Genomic DNA, 20,064 nt, shown 5'->3' with positions numbered 1-20,064 from the left:
CACACACGCACACAATACCAAACACACACACATAGACACAATATCAACCACACACACACAATATCAACCACACACACACACAATATCAACCACACACAATACCAACCACACACACACACTACCAACCACACACACACACACACACAATACCAACCACACACACACACAATATCAACCACACACACACACACACACAATACCAACCACACACACACAATATCAACCACACACACACACAATACCAACCACACACACACACACACAATACCAACCACACACACACACACACACACAATACCAACCACACGCACACACAATACCAACCACACTCACACACAATACCAACATTACACACACACACAATACCAACCACACACACACACACACACACAATACCAACCACACACACACACAATACCAACCACACACACACACACACAATACCAACCACACACACACAATACCAACCACACACACACACACAATACCAACCACACACACACACGCACACAATACCAAACACACACACATACACACAATATCAACCACACACACACACAATATCAACCACACACAATACCAACCACACACATACACTACCAACCACACACACACACACACACAATACCAACCACACACACACAATATCAACCACACACACACACACACACAATACCAACCACACACACACAATATCAACCACACACACACACAATACCAACCACACACACACACACACACAATACCAACCACACACACACACACACAATACCAACCACACACACACACAATACCAACCACACACACACACAATACCAACATTACACACACACACACTACCAACCACACACACACACACACACAATACCAACCACACACACACACACACACACACAATACCAACCACACGCACACACAATACCAACCACACACACACACAATACCAACATTACACACACACACAATACCAACCACACACACACACACACAATACCAACCACACACACACACAATACCAACCACACACACACACACAATACCAACCACACACACACAATACCAACCACACACACACACACAATACCAACCACACACACACACACGCACACAATACCAAACACACACACATACACACAATATCAACCACACACACACACAATATCAACCACACACAATACCAACCACACACATACACTACCAACCACACACACACACACACACAATACCAACCACACACACACAATATCAACCACACACACACACACACACACAATACCAACCACACACACACAATATCAACCACACACACACACAATACCAACCACACACACACACACACACAATACCAACCACACACACACACACACAATACCAACCACACACACACACACACACAATACCAACCACACGCACACACACACACAATACCAACCACACACACACACAATACCAACCACACACACACACACAATACCAACCACACACACACAATACCAAACACACACACACAATACCAACATTACACACACACACAATACCAACCACACACACACACACACACAATACCAACCACACACACACACAATACCAACCACACACACACACACAATACCAACCACACACACACAATACCAACCACACACACACACACGCACACAATACCAAACACACACACATACACACAATATCAACCACACACACACACACACAATACCAACCACACACACACACACACAATACCAACCACATACACACACACAACCACACACACACACAATATCAACCACACACAATACCAACCACACACACACACAATACCAACCACACACACACACACAATACCAACCACACACACACACAATATCAACCACACACACACAATATCAACCACACACACACACAATACCAACCACACACACACACACACACAATACCAACCACACACACACACACACACACACAATACCAACCACACGCACACACAATACCAACCACACACACACACAATTCCAACATTACACACACACACAATACCAACCACACACACACACACACACAATACCAACCACACACACACACAATACCAACCACACACACACACATACAATACCAACCACACACACACAATACCAACCACACACACACACACAATACCAACCACACACACACACACGCACACAATACCAAACACACACACATACACACAATATCAACCACACACACACACAATATCAACCACACACAATACCAACCACACACATACACTACCAACCACACACACACACACACACAATACCAACCACACACACACAATATCAACCACACACACACACACACACAATACCAACCACACACACACAATATCAACCACACACACACACACAATACCAACCACACACACACACACACAATACCAACCACACACACACACACACAATACCAACCACACACACACACAATACCAACCACACACACACACAATACCAACATTACACACACACACAATACCAACCACACACACACACACACACAATACCAACCACACACACACACACACACAATACCAACCACACGCACACACAATACCAACCACACACACACACAATACCAACATTACACACACACACAATACCAACCACACACACACACACACAATACCAACCACACACACACACAATACCAACCACACACACACACACAATACCAACCACACACACACAATACCAACCACACACACACACACAATACCAACCACACACACACACACGCACACAATACCAAACACACACACATACACACAATATCAACCACACACACACACAATATCAACCACACACAATACCAACCACACACATACACTACCAACCACACACACACACACACACAATACTAACCACACACACACAATATCAACCACACACACACACACACACAATACCAACCACACACACACAATATCAACCACACACACACACAATACCAACCACACACACACACACACACAATACCAACCACACACACACACACACAATACCAACCACACACACAGACACACACACACAATACCAACCACACGCACACACACACACAATACCAACCACACACACACACAATACCAACCACACACACACACATAATACCAACATCACACACACAATACCAAACACACACACACAATACCAACATTACACACACACACAATACCAACCACACACACACACACACACACACAATACCAACCACACACACACACAATACCAACCACACACACACACACAATACCAACCACACACACACAATACCAACCACACACACACACACGCACACAATACCAAACACACACACATACACACAATATCAACCACACACACACACACACAATACCAACCACACACACACACACACACAATACCAACCACATACACACACACAACCACACACACACAATATCAACCACACACAATACCAACCACACACACACACAATACCAACCACACACACACACACAATACCAACCACACACACACACAATACCAACCACACACACACACACAATACCAACCACACACACACACACGCACACAATACCAAACACACACACATAGACACAATATCAACCACACACACACAATATCAACCACACACACACACAATATCAACCACACACAATACCAACCACACACACACACTACCAACCACACACACACACACACACAATACCAACCACACACACACACACGCACACAATACCAAACACACACACATAGACACAATATCAACCACACACACACAATATCAACCACACACACACACAATATCAACCACACACAATACCAACCACACACACACACTACCAACCACACATACACACACACACAATACCAACCACACACACACAATATCAACCACACACACACACACACACAATACCAACCACACACACACAATATCAACCACACACACACACAATACCAGCCACACACACACACACACACAATACCAACCACACACACACACACACACACACAATACCAACCACACGCACACACAATACCAACCACACACACACACAATACCAACATTACACACACACACAATACCAACCACACACACACACACACACAATACCAACCACACACACACACAATACCAACCACACACACACACACACAATACCAACCACACACACACAATACCAACCACACACACACACACAATACCAACCACACACACACACGCACACAATACCAAACACACACACATACACACAATATCAACCACACACACACACAATATCAACCACACACAATACCAACCACACACATACACTACCAACCACACACACACACACACACAATACCAACCACACACACACAATATCAACCACACACACACACACACACAATACCAACCACACACACACAATATCAACCACACACACACACAATACCAACCACACACACACACACACACAATACCAACCACACACACACACACACAATACCAACCACACACACACACAATACCAACCACACACACACACAATACCAACATTACACACACACACAATACCAACCACACACACACACACACACAATACCAACCACACACAATATCAACCACACACAATACCAACCACACACACACACAATACCAACCACACACACACACTACCAACCACACACACACACACACACAATACCAACCACACACACACACACACACATAATACCAACCACACACACACAATACCAACCGCACACACACACAATACCAACCCCCCCACACACACACAATACCAACCACACATACACACAATACCAACTATACACACACACACACAATACCAACCACACACACACACACAGACACACACATAATACACCAGACACACACACAAAAAAACCCTGCAGCACACCATATATGCACAGATATGCACACACCCAGAAACACCACACACACATATAAACACACGTGCACACACATCACTCACACAGACACACAAAACCGCCTCAGACACAGATACTGTCTCCCGTGGCTCTGCAGTCCCACATGGGGCTGAGCCCCACCGCCCTCTTCTCTTCTCCCGACACTGCCTTGCTCCTGGTAATTAGCGTGAGCAGCACTTCAGAGCATACAAAGGGGTCACATCTACAACCCTCACGCCTGACAGCTTTCTTCTTCAACCCAGGCTAAAAAGTGAGAATTCGGGTCGCTTTTACCGGAGTAGCCCTCGCTTCAGCCTCAGCAATCCCCACTGGCTGGCTCTTCCTCGGGACTGAATCTTGGCATGACACCGGGTCTTACCATACGATCCGCCAGTTTACATCTGGAGAGCTCCTGGTTCAAAAAAAACTTAAAGTCCTTCAATTCCGTTGCAGTTACATCTTCTGAAATCTGGAAAAGCATGACCCTGCGGTGGGAAATGGAGACACTTGAGAAATGCTTGTTTAAATAATTTCTCAGGTGATACATGGCGTCACAGCAGACTCGATTCCGATGGCCTCCCTTCAAAATAAAGCCAGCTCATCGCATGGGGTAGGAGTTGAGTTCTTGGGGAGAGGCTGGTGTAGTGACACAGAAAACGACTGCCTCATGCCCCACTATCCAGCTTTAACAGAATTCAAACGAACTGTCCTTCAGTTCATTTCAGTTCCACGAAGTGTGGTTTCCTGTCGTCTTCGCTATGACATCAAGATCTTGTTGCAACAAGAAAGTTTTGATTTTGGAAATTACGTTTTTTCAAAATGCAAATCCGATCATCGCTTCCCAATTAAAACGTGTCAGTGTTCTCCCAGCCGTTACCTTCAGCAGGAAGGCCAAACACTGGGCTCTGGAATACTGACCTCTGTGAGTTGAGCCCAGCCTACCCCCTCATCTCGGCCGCTCCTCACCACCCTCCCACTGTCTCTTCTCCAAGCACACCCAGCTGCCCTGCCCCTCACCCCTTTATGCCTAGCCCCCCACCACACTCCTATTCCCTTGTCTGTCTTTAGACAGCCACTCATCCACGAACAGCTCAAGCACTGCCTAAGTGCAATCTCCCTCCGGCACGTTGTATCGCGCAAAGAGTAACAAATAATCGGCTGTTTATCAAGCTCTCCAAATCCCGAGAGACGGACCCAGGCCCTGTTTGCTTCCATAAGCTCAGAGGGTTGTGAGGGACGGTGTTTAAATGCAGCGGACCCAGACTAAGGATGTTGGAACCTTGGTCCCGCCACGTATGAGCTGTGTGACTTCAGACACGTTACACACGTGTGTCTTCACTGTAGACCGCAGATGCTTCTGTATCTACTCGTTGGGCCGTGCTGGGGGTTACATGAGTAAGTTTACCTGCAGTCCTCAAACCAGTTTCTGGCAACCGCACTAAGTGCTCCATACACGGCATTATTATTTCCTAACCTATGATAGGATTTGGGGATATGCTTGTTCAATGAGCAAAGGAATGTTTTATAAGTCAGCAAACTTTCATTATTATGTTGTAAAGGAAACAACTTCAATGCAAAAACACGTTAACTTCAAAGTTAAATTAGAAAATTAAGATTCTGAAAATAAAAATAGTGCGGAAACGGGAGTTATTCAGTATTATCATCTGCTTCCTCCTTCTTCTCGTGGAACCTCTACCCTAGAAGTATTTTGCTAAAACTTTCTCGCTTTGGCCAAGACTGGGTCCAATCTAAAGCCACTGCCCCTGTTAACGTTACTACCACGTATTTTTCCCTTTATTTTCCTCATGCTGAAACCTACTGGCTTTCTTGTACCATCATTGTCTACAAATAAACCTGGATGGTTTATAAGTCCCTTATTTTTAGGTAGCAGTTCTACTTTGACATTTTAAATGTCTAGTGTTTTCTTATAAATGGAAAGCGATCACACGTGTATTTTTCATTTACTGGCTAATGATAAACAATGAAGAAGCAGTAGCGTGTACTTGTGCTGGCTCCACCCCCGCCTCCCTCCCCCCGAAACTAACATGTTGAATATATTTTTTTTTTATGTGCCCAGGCATGAAACAGCTGGCCAACAACACAGGCATCAGCTAGAATGAAATAAGGACTGTGCGCCTGCTTTGCCCCTGATGGATATAAGAGCGACACCACCAATCTGGTGTCTCCTTGCCCATTGCCAGGGGGTAACATGTTGAATATTTTAACAGACAGATCCTGCCCCTGGCAGGGACCCCTGGCCCTATAGGAGGGACAGGCCATGTCTGGCACTGGCAGTTTGTCTCAGCCCAGCAGCCTCCAGAAGACCGAGACGGTGGGCACAAGCTGAGACCTTCCAGGCTTCCTAGTTTGGGGGGTGTTGTTTTTTAGGATTAATTGGTGCCTAATTAAAAAATTCCTTAAAAGAACTTCACAATCCTATTAAACCAAAGTTCCCAGTATTGAACAGTATCCTCCTTCCCAATGCGTGTTCACCCAGAACACATCAATGTGACCTTATTTTAAAAAGGTCTCTGCTGTTGTGATCTCGTTAAAATGAGGTCATACTGGATTCGAGTGGGTCCTAATTCAATGACTGGGTCCTTATAGGAAGAGGGAGATTCAGACAGACACAAAAGGAAGAATGGAGAGAGAGGTGATGATTCTACATGACAAAGGCTACCGAGAACAGGGGATTGTTGAAAGAGAGTAGATAATATGTCTCTATTTTTTAAGTCTTGAGAATCACAAAGATTAACGGGCAGTGACTTGTTATCATCCTAGGTTACAGACTCTCCCATGGGTGGGGACGGGCTGAGCTGCAAGGCCTTTGGCAGGACTGACACCCCGGTCAGTGTCATTCTCTCAGCAGCAGCAGGCCTCACAGGGGCTAATCAGTCTCTGAGGGCTCTGGCCTGGCCCATCTGGACGCCTGACAGCGTGTCCCTCATTGGAGGGTTCTATAATGCAAGTGTGGGAAATTCTCCATTGAGAATTTCCATAGTCACCCACAAGCAAGTGGGAGGGGGATTTCAGGGTAAAAAGTAGTGATGCTTTATCCAAAACTAGAGGCCCGGGGCACGGATTCGTGCACCAGTGGGGTGCCTCAGCGTGGCCTGAGGGATGGGGCCCTGGCAGGCGGCCGGGGAGGAGCCCAAGCCCTGGCCTGGAGCTGCACCGCTCCCGCTCATCCCGACCCCATTGTGCGTTAGGCTCGCCAGCCATGAGCCCAGCATGGGAGCGCACTGACCACCAGGGGGCAGCTCCTGCATTGAGCATCTGCCCCCTGGTGGTCAGTGCACATCACAGCGACTGGCTTAGGCTTTTATACATAGAGACAGACAAAGTAAGCACACAATGTGGGCATCAAGAAAACAGAAACACCAAGGCAACAGACACATATCAGAAAGAGAATCAGAACACTTAGAAAAAGTCTATTTTAATGGCAGCATTCTTGCAGGTAATGTTTCACTTTACAATTTTATTTTATGGTTTGAACTTTTTTTTCCTTCCTGAATTCTACATCAGGTCTCCACATTTCTTCATCTGGCCCTGATAGGACATCTTCTCAGAGCCTCCAAAGTCATTCTACATCAACAACCTGCAATTAACCCTCCCACAGAGATGTGTCTGCTCCCCGCCCCTCCCATGCTGAGGCTGCAGAGATGGTCCCCACCTGTACGCAGAGATCTGAGCCCGGCCCGGGATCTGAAGCTCCTTCCGCATCTCCTCCTGGCTGGTTTTCAGGCGATTTTCCAGCAGATCCAGCCTGTCGATTCGGAATAGCAGCTCCCTCAGGAAGGACAAGTTGCTTTCCTCCAGCATTCTCTTCTCCTGGAGTTTCTCGAAGAGCATCAAGGCGTCCTTGATGGGCTCCTGCTTCCTTGGTGGGATGTAGTCCAGGCTCAGGAACTTGAGCGAGGCCACCTCATCACTGCTCAGCGCTTCCCCAATTTCATACAGACAACTGCTGAAACTCATGCTTGTCCGTGTTAGTCAAATGTCGCTGTAGCCTAGGTCAACACACAACATTATGATGAGGAAGAAAAGTACCAATAACTGGTTGGTTCCCTCGTCAAATGCTATGACATCACTTGCAATACACGTCGGACATTTTGCTGGGGGCGCAGGGAAGAAAACAAACAAACAGATAAACTCCTGCTCTCAAGTAGCTTACTGTTTGGGATGGTCGATCTATAAACTACCCCAGTGGTCGGCAAACTGCGGCTCGCGAGCCACATGCGGCTCACGAGCCACAGTTTGCCGCTCTGTTGACTAATGAGTTTGCCGACCACTGAACTAGCCAATGGTCAGAAGAGTTGTAATCAGGGTGCAGTAGGAATAATAAATGTGAAAATTCACTTGGAAGCAGTGGTTTTCCAACTCTCTGGAAAGTAGAAGGCTTTGTTGAAGTCTTACTCAGACTCTCTCTTGCCTTCAGAGGTGCCTGGAGAGCTGCTGTGTGAGAACCTTGGACTAGGAAACCTTGAACTTCCCATCCGGCTCCATCATCCCCTCGGTCCCACAGACTCTGTGCCTTTGGCACTCTCCTTAACCTCAAATAACCTTGACCTGTTTGGACCCCTTTCCTTCCTAAAGCAAAGCAGATGGTTCCCGGCTCTTTAAGCTCCCTACGTTTACTAACATTCTTGGGTGAAAATGCAAATCCTGATTACACTCAGAGGTATTAAGCAGAGAGAGTGAACCAGGATCCATATATTTTGTACAGATGATATTAAAATAGAAATACTTTTGATTTGCACATTAAGGTAAGTGTTAGGTCTGATCAAATAATTGAATCAATTCCCCCTCCCTTGAAAACTGACCTTTAGGCCACTTCACCACAGACATTCCCTTTTGCTTAGACCACATTCCACTTGCTAAGACCGTCACCGCTCCCCTGCAGACCTTCCCAGGATCCGGACCTGCACAGAGAATTCTCTGCCCACCTGGAGTCCCTTAAAAACCTTTGACTCCCATCTTTGGGTGCTGGCGCCATTTGGGGGCACAGCCCATCTGGTATCCAGATGAACTAATAAATTTATAATCCAGAACCACTTTGGCCTCATGCATTCCTCCTTTGGTGACCCTAACAGTAAGCTTTACATTTTTTTTTTTAACTGACCAAAAAGACTTAGAGCCTTTTAAAAACCATCTTCCTGTCTGCACTTTGATTATAAAACCAGTGGGGTTTTTTGATGAAATTTTAAAATGAGTTATAACATGGTCCCAGTTATCATTACATACAACACACACACACACACACACACACACACACACACACACACACACTATACACACACACATTTATACAAAAATTAGGATCAGGCTACATATCCAGGTGTATACACGTCCCCTCCCCCCACACACTTAACATTTAAAATAAACATTTATCCCTACCGTTAAATATCCTTCTTTGCCATATTTTTAATGTTTCTAGATTTTTCAGCACATGGGATATATCCAAGTTTATTTTAAGCATTTTTCTATTTCTTTACTGTTAAAAATCATATTGCATTGAGAGGCTTTTGTATATGTCCTGTGCCTATCTCTGATTAATTCTCTCTTAGAATTAGAATTATGGGGCAAAACCTTTTTCCTCCCTTTTAACGTAGAGCTGACATCATTGTTTAGACAAGTCTTCTTGAGTCAGGAAACTGAACGGATAGTATCTCAGAAGACACACTTTGCGTTGGGTTCACAAGGGCTGCTGGGCTGAGATCTCTCACAGCCAAAGCAATCGATTATCAGGAAAATATCTTTGTTCGAAAGAGATCTTAAGTAAGGGGCCAGCACCTCACAGCAGCTATTCGAAGTGCAACAGACAAAACTGCGGGACATACGAAGAGACAAACTAGAAGCTCACTCCCTAAATCACACGCTATAGAAACACACCTGGGTGCTCAACAGGATATGCTCCTGGCGTCTCATCACAGCGTGACGGTAACCTCCAACAACAGGAGCACCCCACATGTCCTCCAATAAAGGGACACTAAGCGAACTAAGGCGTAGTCATGCCACACAATGTCCTGCAGAGGTTAAAAAATGCATTCCATCCTCCCAACGACAGCGGGATGGTGATTCAAAATATGTTGTTAGGGTGACCGTGAGGAAAAAAAAAAAGCAAGTTGCAATATAACAAAAAAAATCATGCACCTACTTTTTAAAAATACTCAAAGCAATACAATTAGGTTTCCAGTGACTACAGACAAGTATGTAAAGCGAGGTCTGGAGGGAGACATACCATACTCATCAAGGCGTTCCTCCTGGAGATCTGGAGATGAAGGGAAACCTGACAGTGTGGGGGCGAAGGGGCGAGGAAAAGGAATGGGCCTTTTCCTGTCACGTGTTAAGGAGAAAGTATGCAGGTGTCCTCTTCGTAAATGAAATGAAACTTAAAACACCAGCCAGTGTTTAAGAGAGGGGAACAAAGTGCATGGAGGAGGGGCAGGAAGTGAGGCTTTGGGGGAACCTGAGGAGAGAGAACCCCAGGCATGGAGATAAGACCCCGGAGGAGTGACACAATTACATGCGTGTTCTTACAAGAAAACAAAAACACTAGAAGGGCTGAATATTTAAAAAGAACTTGAGACTTCCAAGAACTTACTTTCCTCAAAACAGAAGGAAACTCTCACCCATCTCTCAGAGACTGAAAACGCCAGGAGGCGGAACGTGGGAAGACTACAGAAGACCCTCTGCCCAACAGGCACTTCCTCTCCGTGGGAAATGCACGTCCATCCAAACACCGACAGAATAATCACACACCCTGTCCACAGGAAACCTCTAACGGATTTCCGAAAAGCAGAAATAATACAGTCGATGTTCTCTGGCTATTAGACGTTAACAATGAAATTAGAAATTAACATGTTAATTAGGAGTTACCAATGAAATATGGCCAAATCAAACACACCACCAAAAAAGGCTCTTCACATTTAGGTGGCTTTTTAAACACTTGGTGTTCGAACAAATGGGTAGACTTCTGGGACAGCTGAAATGAATTCTAACTGAACTCCTTACATCAAAATAAACTGCAGATGGATCAAAGATTAAATCCTTAAAATTAAAATACTAAGATAAGACATAGGAGAATTTTTAAAAATAATCTTACAGTAGTGAAGAACCTCTCTAAGTATAACAGAAAACCCAAAAGCCATCAAAGAAAGATTGATAAAATGTATTTAAATAAAAACTTAAATATTCTGGGGGGAAAAAACCCAGAAAATTTCAAAAAAATAAATAAATCTTGCACTGGGAAAAATGGGGCAGTACTATGAAATAGAAAAGAGACTAATTGTTTTTCTTAAATTGGACTCCTACATGGACATAGACAATGGGGCAGTGAGGACTGGGGCAGGGTGTGGGGGCGGGCTGGAGAGGGTCAATGGAGGAAAAAAGGGGGCCATATGTAATACTTTCAATAATAAAGAACTATTTTAAAAAAAAGAAAAAAAGGGGGGCAGAAAGAAAAGAAAGAGAAAAACTAAAATGGGGAAAAGAGAAGAAAAATGAGAGGGAAAAAAGAGAAGAAAAAGGTGCAAAAAATAAATAATGAAAATTCAAAATGTTTTTAAAAATAAAAGGGATAAATAAGTAGGGCTCCTATAAGTCAGTTTAAGGAAAAAAGAGAAAGACCAACCACCCAATGCCTAAATGGGTAAAGATCAGAAGCAGACAAAGAAAAAAGTAAGTACCAGCGGCTTTATTTTTTTTATAACTAATGGCGTTTTTACATTTGAAATGTTCAACCTCATTCACAATCCATTTTTTTTTAAGTATATTTTATTGCTTTTTTACAGAGAGGAAGAGAGAGGGATAGAGAGTTAGAAACATCGATGAGAGAGAAACATCGATCAGCTGCCTCCTGCACACCCCCTACTGGGGATGTGCCCGCAACCAAGGTACATGCTCTTGACCGGAATCGAACCCGGGACCCTTGAGTCCGCAGGCCGACGCTCTATCCACTGAGCCAAACCGGTTTCGGCACAATCCATTTTTTTTAAAGCAAATTGAAATGACAAAAGACCATTTTCAACAAAAAACAGGTAGGTGGGTAATTTGGCCATATCTGTCAAAATATAAAATGTACAGCTCCTTTGACCCCACAGTTTAATGTGCAGGTCTTTTCCCCTACATTAGCTTAAACATCAGTGTACTAAATGCATGCAAAGGTTATTCATGGCAGCATTGCTTAAAATAACAAAGGAGCAGAAACAACTGTTTAATGAAAATCAGAAGAGTTAAATAAGCTTTTAGCCATATCCGATGCTACTCTATTCAACTATTAAAAAGAATGGAAAGGGCAACATGGTTGGGTATGTGTGATCTATGTGATGTATTATTAAGTGGTGCATCGATTTCAGAATTCACAGGTGTTTGGACAAAACACACAGGAGGCTACTTGGTGGCTGCCTCGGAGGAGAGGAAATAGAGGCCTGGGTGAGTGTGGGGAAGGCCTACGGGGGAATTGGAAAGTGAAACATTTTCCCCCATTTCAAATTTTTACCATGTGCATTATAAATGTACATACCTCTAAATTAAAATCTCCATTTAAAGACCCATTTGTATTCATATACTGGAATGAGCCTAACCTAGGTCCAGCCCTGTTGGGTACCATTGGATTCAGTGTCTTTAAAATTTTATATCATTTGTAACCAGTGTTAAAATCTTATTTTACAGAATAAAATCAACCAAAGAGTCTAATGCAAGCAGAATCTTCTTTTTTTTTTCCTCTCCAAAATTATTTTTTTCTGATGATAACAATCCTTATTGTATTCATTTTACAAAATAGAGAAAAGATAAAAAGCAAAAATCAAAATTACCTATGATTCCATCATCCTAAGATAAACACTTAGTAATAATTTGCTGTCTTTCATACCAAATATTTTATGTCTATTTTCCCTCACAATTGAAGACACCGTATTTCATTGATAATACTGTAAATACATCTTGATGTCTTCATTTTTTTCTTCTGCAATATGAATTTTAAAATCGGTAAAGCAGCTAATCAAATGCATGGACCATAATCTATGTAACCAGTCTCTGATTACATTTAGGAAGATTTTTTTTTTAATATATTTTATTGATATTTCACAGAGAGGAAGGGAGAGGGATAGAGAGCTAGAAACATCGATGAGAGAGAAACATCGATCAGCTGCCTCCTGCACACCTCCCACTGGGGATGTGCCCGCAACCAAGGTACATGCCCTTGACCGGAATCGAACCCGGGACCTTTCAGTCTGCAGGCCGATGCTCTATCCACTGAGCCAAACCGGTTTCGGCACATTTAGGAAGATCTTAAAATGCAAAGCTCTATGTACACCTCTCATTATTTTCTTAGAATAACTGCCCAAAAGTAGTATTAGAGTCAAAAGGAATAAACCTTTTTAAAGCTTTTGTTCAAAAGTGTTTTCTGACAGTATATATACAGGGGTGGGCAAAAGTAGGTTAATAATAATTATTATTAATTATAATACAACAATTAACAAGTAATAATTCAAGAATAAACTCTGTGCTTCATGTTCTCACAACTGTAAACCTACTTTGCCCACCCTGTATGTATATTACAATTCAAGGCCAATGATTCTCATAATTGATGTTTTTCTTCCTCTCTCCCTCTCCCTTCCGCTCTGAAATAAATAAAAAAATATATATGTTTTAAAAATATTAATCTAACGAAGTTTCTAGCTCAGGAGGCTGTCCAGTAAATGCAGGTCCCAGGGTCCCTGTCGTTAGAACATGAGTTTAGTAATCAGCCGTGGGCAAACTACGGCCCGCGGGCCAGATCCGGCCCGTTCGGCTGTTCTATCCAGCCCGCGGAGCCAAAAGAGAGGAGGGTTCTCTTGCTCTCCCCTCCGCTCCTTTACTTTGAATTTATATTAGTTCACACAAACACTCCATCCATGCTTTTGTTCCGGCCCTCCGGTCCAGTTTAAGAACCCATTGTGGCCCTCGAGTCAAAAAGTTTGCCCACCCCTGGTTAGAACATGGTTGGGGCTGGGCCCCTGTCCTCTGTCGTCAGCTCATCTCGCTCGTCTGTCTTTGCAGAAACATGATAATGTTTCCTAAGTGATTTTTGCCTCGTATCAAAATGGCCACTTAGTAAAATGCTAGTGAGGTTTCTTTCCTGGATTGGGGTTCCCAGCACACACGGGTACGACTGACAGTCTGTGTGTGTGTGTGTGTTTGTGTCACCTAGTTTTCTAGTCATCGTGCCTGGAAAGCAATCGCCTGTGCAAGATTTTACACCATTAACCACAGGCTGCAGCGGGCACTGGGTTCTAACTACTGGGACCTACGCTTACTGGACAAACTCCTGAGCTAGAAACTTGGTTAGATTAATATTTTTTAAATATATTTTTATTGATTTCAGAAAGGAAGGGAGAGGGGGACAGAAACATCAATGATGAGAGAAAATCATTGATAGGCTGCCTCCTGCACGTCCCACACTGGAGATCGAGCCCACAACCTGGGCATGTGCCCTGACCGGGAATTGAACCGTGACTTCCTGGTTCACAGGTCGACACTCAACCACTGAACAACACCAGCCGGGCAGATTAATTTTTTTTTTTAAACATTCCTCGTTGTATTTTTCTGATCCTAAAATAGTAAACGTAACACTTGTTCCTTAGAGATAGCGAGGAAAGTATGAAAAAATAAAAATCATTTAGAAATTCACAATTTAAAAGCAATTCTTTGCTTACATTTGGTTATTCCCCCCCTCGATTTTATTCACATATACATGTATAATATAAACACACATGTATAATGTGTGCATGTGCATATATAAAATACACACACCTGACTATTTTGACATAGAATGCATACCAGGCAGAGGAGCGGGATGGGAATGGAAACACCTCCAGGAGGTTTTCTTTGGCTTTCGGTTATATAGTATCTATTCAACAATAAATTCACATAAATTGTTTGCATTACATAATTATGAGTATATTTAATATTTTTATAAGATATTTATGCCTGAAAGCACATAACGATAAATAAAGGTTTGTTTGAGATATATGTTTATGACATATAATCCATATAAATATAAAAACATGTTTTCTTGTCTCGTTTTACTACTAGTCTCTGACAAAATTGCTATTATTATCCTCAAAAATTGTGAGAAATCAGTTTAGAAAAGAGCCAGTAAGAGATGAATCAAACCCCCCCCGCAACTGCCCACCACCCCTACCCCGACCAGCCCCACCCCGATTGTCCCCCACACCCAAACGGGAGCAGGGCCAGCCAGCCAACTGCCCTCCTGCCGGCTGAGCCCCCACAGACCAGCAGCCAACCTCCCGTGGTCCTTTCCCCAGCCGGCCAGCCCGCCTGATAGGCCTCGATCACCAGCCAGGCCGAGGGACCCCACCTGTGCACAAATTCGTGCATCAGGCCTCTAGTATAATTATATTTTTAAATATTAAAATTATTTAAAAATTTTTAAAAGACCAAAAAATTACTCCAAAGCACAAAAACAGGAATTCTTAACTTCACTATAGCAGAGAGGTCAGAACCTTACAAACCAAGCTAGTACGTGCTGGAGCCTAAATTTAGACCTTATGGCCACGATTTAACTACAAATAAACCTCATCTAATCACAAACAATCCTTCTAGCGATATTCTAGCAGCACCCCAGATCCTTTGGGATATGGATAACTGGGGACAAGAAATCCAAAACTTGCAGTCATCGTCTGACACAAAAACCTGCATCTCATTTCAAACTCAACAGGACTTGAAAATGGCTCTCCGGCCCAGCCCGTAGTGATAGTGTGGCTATTCCTTCCCATCCGGGATGGCCACCTCAAAGTGGGGACTCCCCCAGAACCTGCCAGATGTCCACTCTGCACACAAATACTGTCCCTGGCAGACCCTGAAACCAGCGCTTTCACACAGCCCAGTGAAGGTGTTCAAACCTCAACAAAACCCTGTCATTTTCAAACTGAATGAAATTCCTAAGTTCACCTATAAATGCTTAACCCCACAAGTACAGTCTCAAATTTTGTCAGTAATTTTCTCTGTAATTTTTAAATTTCTCAAAAAAAAAAATAAATAAATGATTGAATTATTAGGACTGTGTGCATGTGTGCGTGTGTGTTTATGTGTTCATGTCCGTGGGCATCTATGTGGGTGGGTACGTGCTGAGAAATGGTTAGCTGTAGCAGCAAAGTTCTTTGAGATTTAACTTTTGCTTTCTATTCTTTGACAAGTTTCACCTGCATAAGGATCACTGTACTTGGAGCACTTCAAAAAAAAAAAACCACCAGGAATGCATCAACCTTAGCTAGAGAGGCCTTGAGATGTGCAATCTGTGGGCCCACAGGCACTAGGCTCAAACACAAGGCTCATTTCCAGGAGCCCACGACCACCAGATCCCATCCCCAGCAGCCTAGAAAACCCTAGAATCAAAGGCCTTCCTCCCCAAAGGCCCACCTGACCTTACAAAGGCAAATCCTGGGACCCTCCCGGCTGCTCCTTCACAGGCCTGGGACCCTCACCGCTGCTTGCTCTCCGCTGGTCTAGCCAAGGCAAGAGTTTAAGCCGAATGAAGAGCGAAGAGGCTTTACTTCCGGTTTTAACTGAGTGGCACCTCCCACAATTTCATAATAAGGCTGCTAGAACCAAGAAATTGTTGCCGTTAGCTATGTAAGTTTGGGTGTTTTAGGGGGGCGTCTTATTATCATATTCCAAAATTAGGAAGTTGGACTAAATGATGACTAAGATTGCTTTCTTTTCATACTTCCAGAATTTACCAATTGTCTAGGTTTATCATAAATTTTATGTTTTGCCTAGAAGATCAGGGTTCAATCCCAGTCAGGGCATATGCCCGGGTTGTGGGCTTGATCCTCAATGTTCAGAAGGCAGCCAATCAATGATTCTCTCTCCTCATTGTTGTTTCTATCTCTCTCTCCCTCTCCCCTCTCTGAAATCAATAAAAATATATTTAAAAAATAAAAAATATAACTTTGATGTTTTCATTCAATAAATATTGACTGAGCACTTCTGAGAGATGTTGAGATCTGGAAACTGTGGGGACCCTCACCACAGCTCACAGAGGGTCTGCTAACTCCCACAGCTAAGTCTCGTGGTTTTCCCATCGACACTCAAATACAAGGGTCACCTCCATGGGCCCTCAGCCACCAGATCCCACCCTCGGTGGCTTAGAAAACCCTGGAATCAACCCAGCCAACCTTACCCAAGAGGCAAATCCTGGGGCCCTCATCATGGTTGGAGCCTGGGAGACGTAACAGTGAACAAAACACACATTAGCCCGGCCTTTTTGCTGTCAGTCAGTTGAGATGTTCTCTGATGTTAAAAGTAGAAACAAACAAACAAACAAACAAAAAACCACCTCTTTTCTTGCAACTTCCTTTTTTTCTTTCCCCCAGTGGAATACAAGCTTCCAGATGACACAGACCCATCTTACTGCTCAGAGGATTGAGTGAGGTGTCTGGACACGCCTCGTCCCCCGAGGAGGCCTAGGTAAAGGTGCATGGGAAGACCTGTGTCCTTCACACCATGGATTCTGCTCGTAAAGTCTGAGTGAAAACACAACAGAATGCAACTCTGTTTGTGCTAAATCCTGGCCCAGGGGGAGTCCCCGACCCTCGCTCCTCCTGAGCACCCAGCCAGCCCTGTCCCTCTGTTCTGTGTCCGGCTCCTGTCCTAGGCTTTGCGCTTCACAAGGGCAGAGGCTGCATCTTTCATGCCCGTGTTCCCAGCACCTGCCACGGGACCAGCACTGCCTGGAGCATACAAAGGTTTCCTGCAAGTGGACAAGAAAAAGAATCCCTGTAGACAGACAATGGATGCAAACATGGGGTTCCCTGGCCAGGTGCTCATATAGCCAAAGTGTATCAGTGATGCTCGAACTCGTCAGTAACCTGGGAAATGCAGAAGAAAGCAAAGAGATACCCACTTTACCCACCAACTGGCAAAGATTTGCAAGTTGGATCAGGTCAAGGGTCGGAGGGCAAGTCCTTATAGAGAATTGGGGAAGCCGTCCACCACTCAATGCTGTGTAGTGGTTAGGAAGTGGAACCTGGCAAAATACACTGAATGTAAACTACACAAAGTGCTTACTTTCCAAAAAGGGAAACAGAATGAATAAAATAATACAAGTAATACATTTGTAATAATAATTGCTAACACTTGTTGGGTACTTAGCCAGCCACTGTCGCAAGCGGGTAACACCTCTGATCACAATGCTCACCATCACCTCATGATGTTGTATTAATATTAACCCCATTTAATGAGCAGAAGCACAGAGAAAGTACCAGTCACATCGTTTAAAAATAGTGCCCACACACAAAGCAACGACACGTTTTGGAAAGACACAGATCAATTCAGGGATATGGGTCAAAAGATTTCCAGAGCTGTCTTTTGGAAACCTCCGAGGGTAGGAAGCCGGGATCAAGAAAGAGCCTAGAATAGGGCAGGGGGAGAAGGGGACAGTGGGCCTTCGAGACCAAGGACCCGGGGCATGAGGATGTGACAGAAGGATTCACTTAGCCCTCTGCCCCAGGGCCAAACGGAGAGGAAACAAAACATAAAGTCTTGTGGAATCTCCAAGCTGATCCAGCAGGAGAGAGACACTGTCTCTGCTTGAGGCCACTGAGGTTCTGAGGAGACAGCTGAGAAACGCAGCGGAGGAACTGGAGATTTCCAGAGCTAAGAAGGAGCAAGGCCAGTGGCTGTAGCTCAGAGAGAAACACACGTGGAGATCCTGGCGGGACCCAGAGGCGTCTGCCCTCAGCAAGTCCCAGCAACGTGGTGTCCAGAAGCCACTGTGCACCGGGCACTCACCTGCTCCACCTGTCCCAGCAACATCATAGTCACCAGGTCCCGATGCCAAGCCCCCTGATCTAATTTCACACGCTCAAATTCCTAAGGCTGTCCACACAACCAGAGGGGTAAAAACAAAAAACAAAAAAACCCACAATGAAACAGAGCAGGAAGGAAAGGGTGGGGATGGAGCCGCCTCCAGTAACTTTTCTTTCACTTTCGCCTCTCACCAGGGACTCACTTCCTGTCTCTCTCTTCAGCACATTCCGAATTCACTAGCAAACTCAGCAGGGCTTTGGAAAAATCACCAGAGAACTCTGCAAACATTTCCCTGCGGGAGAAGGGCAGAATCTGGTGTTTG

General features: G+C 44.3%; 1 protein-coding gene across 4 annotated transcripts in view; it reads right to left on the bottom strand.

Moving 5' to 3' along the window:
• The window catches only part of CASP8 (caspase 8), a 36,748-nt gene extending 16,929 nt beyond the window's left edge, over positions 1–19,819 (bottom strand). The window contains exons 1-3 of one of the 4 annotated variants that reach the window (XM_080669376.1): positions 19,725–19,819; positions 8,602–8,938; positions 5,308–5,413 (exon numbers count right to left, since the gene is read on the bottom strand). In XM_080669376.1, coding sequence (XP_080525502.1) covers positions 5,308–5,413; positions 8,602–8,906 — 411 coding nt within the window. In that variant the 5' untranslated portion in view covers positions 8,907–8,938; positions 19,725–19,819. Of the gene's footprint in view, positions 1–5,307; positions 5,414–8,601; positions 8,939–11,169; positions 11,197–17,356; positions 17,453–19,724 lie in introns of those variants that run through there. The other 3 variants (XM_080669375.1, XM_080669377.1, XM_080669378.1) reach the window with 3 other exon arrangements.
• Positions 19,820–20,064: the final 245 nt, after the last annotated feature.

Source organism: Plecotus auritus (assembly GCF_963455305.1).
Source record: "Plecotus auritus genome assembly, chromosome: 5".
Lineage (NCBI taxonomy): Eukaryota > Metazoa > Chordata > Mammalia > Chiroptera > Vespertilionidae > Plecotus > Plecotus auritus.
Note: the sequence above shows the minus strand (reverse complement) of the source record. Positions and strands in the feature narration are given on the sequence as shown.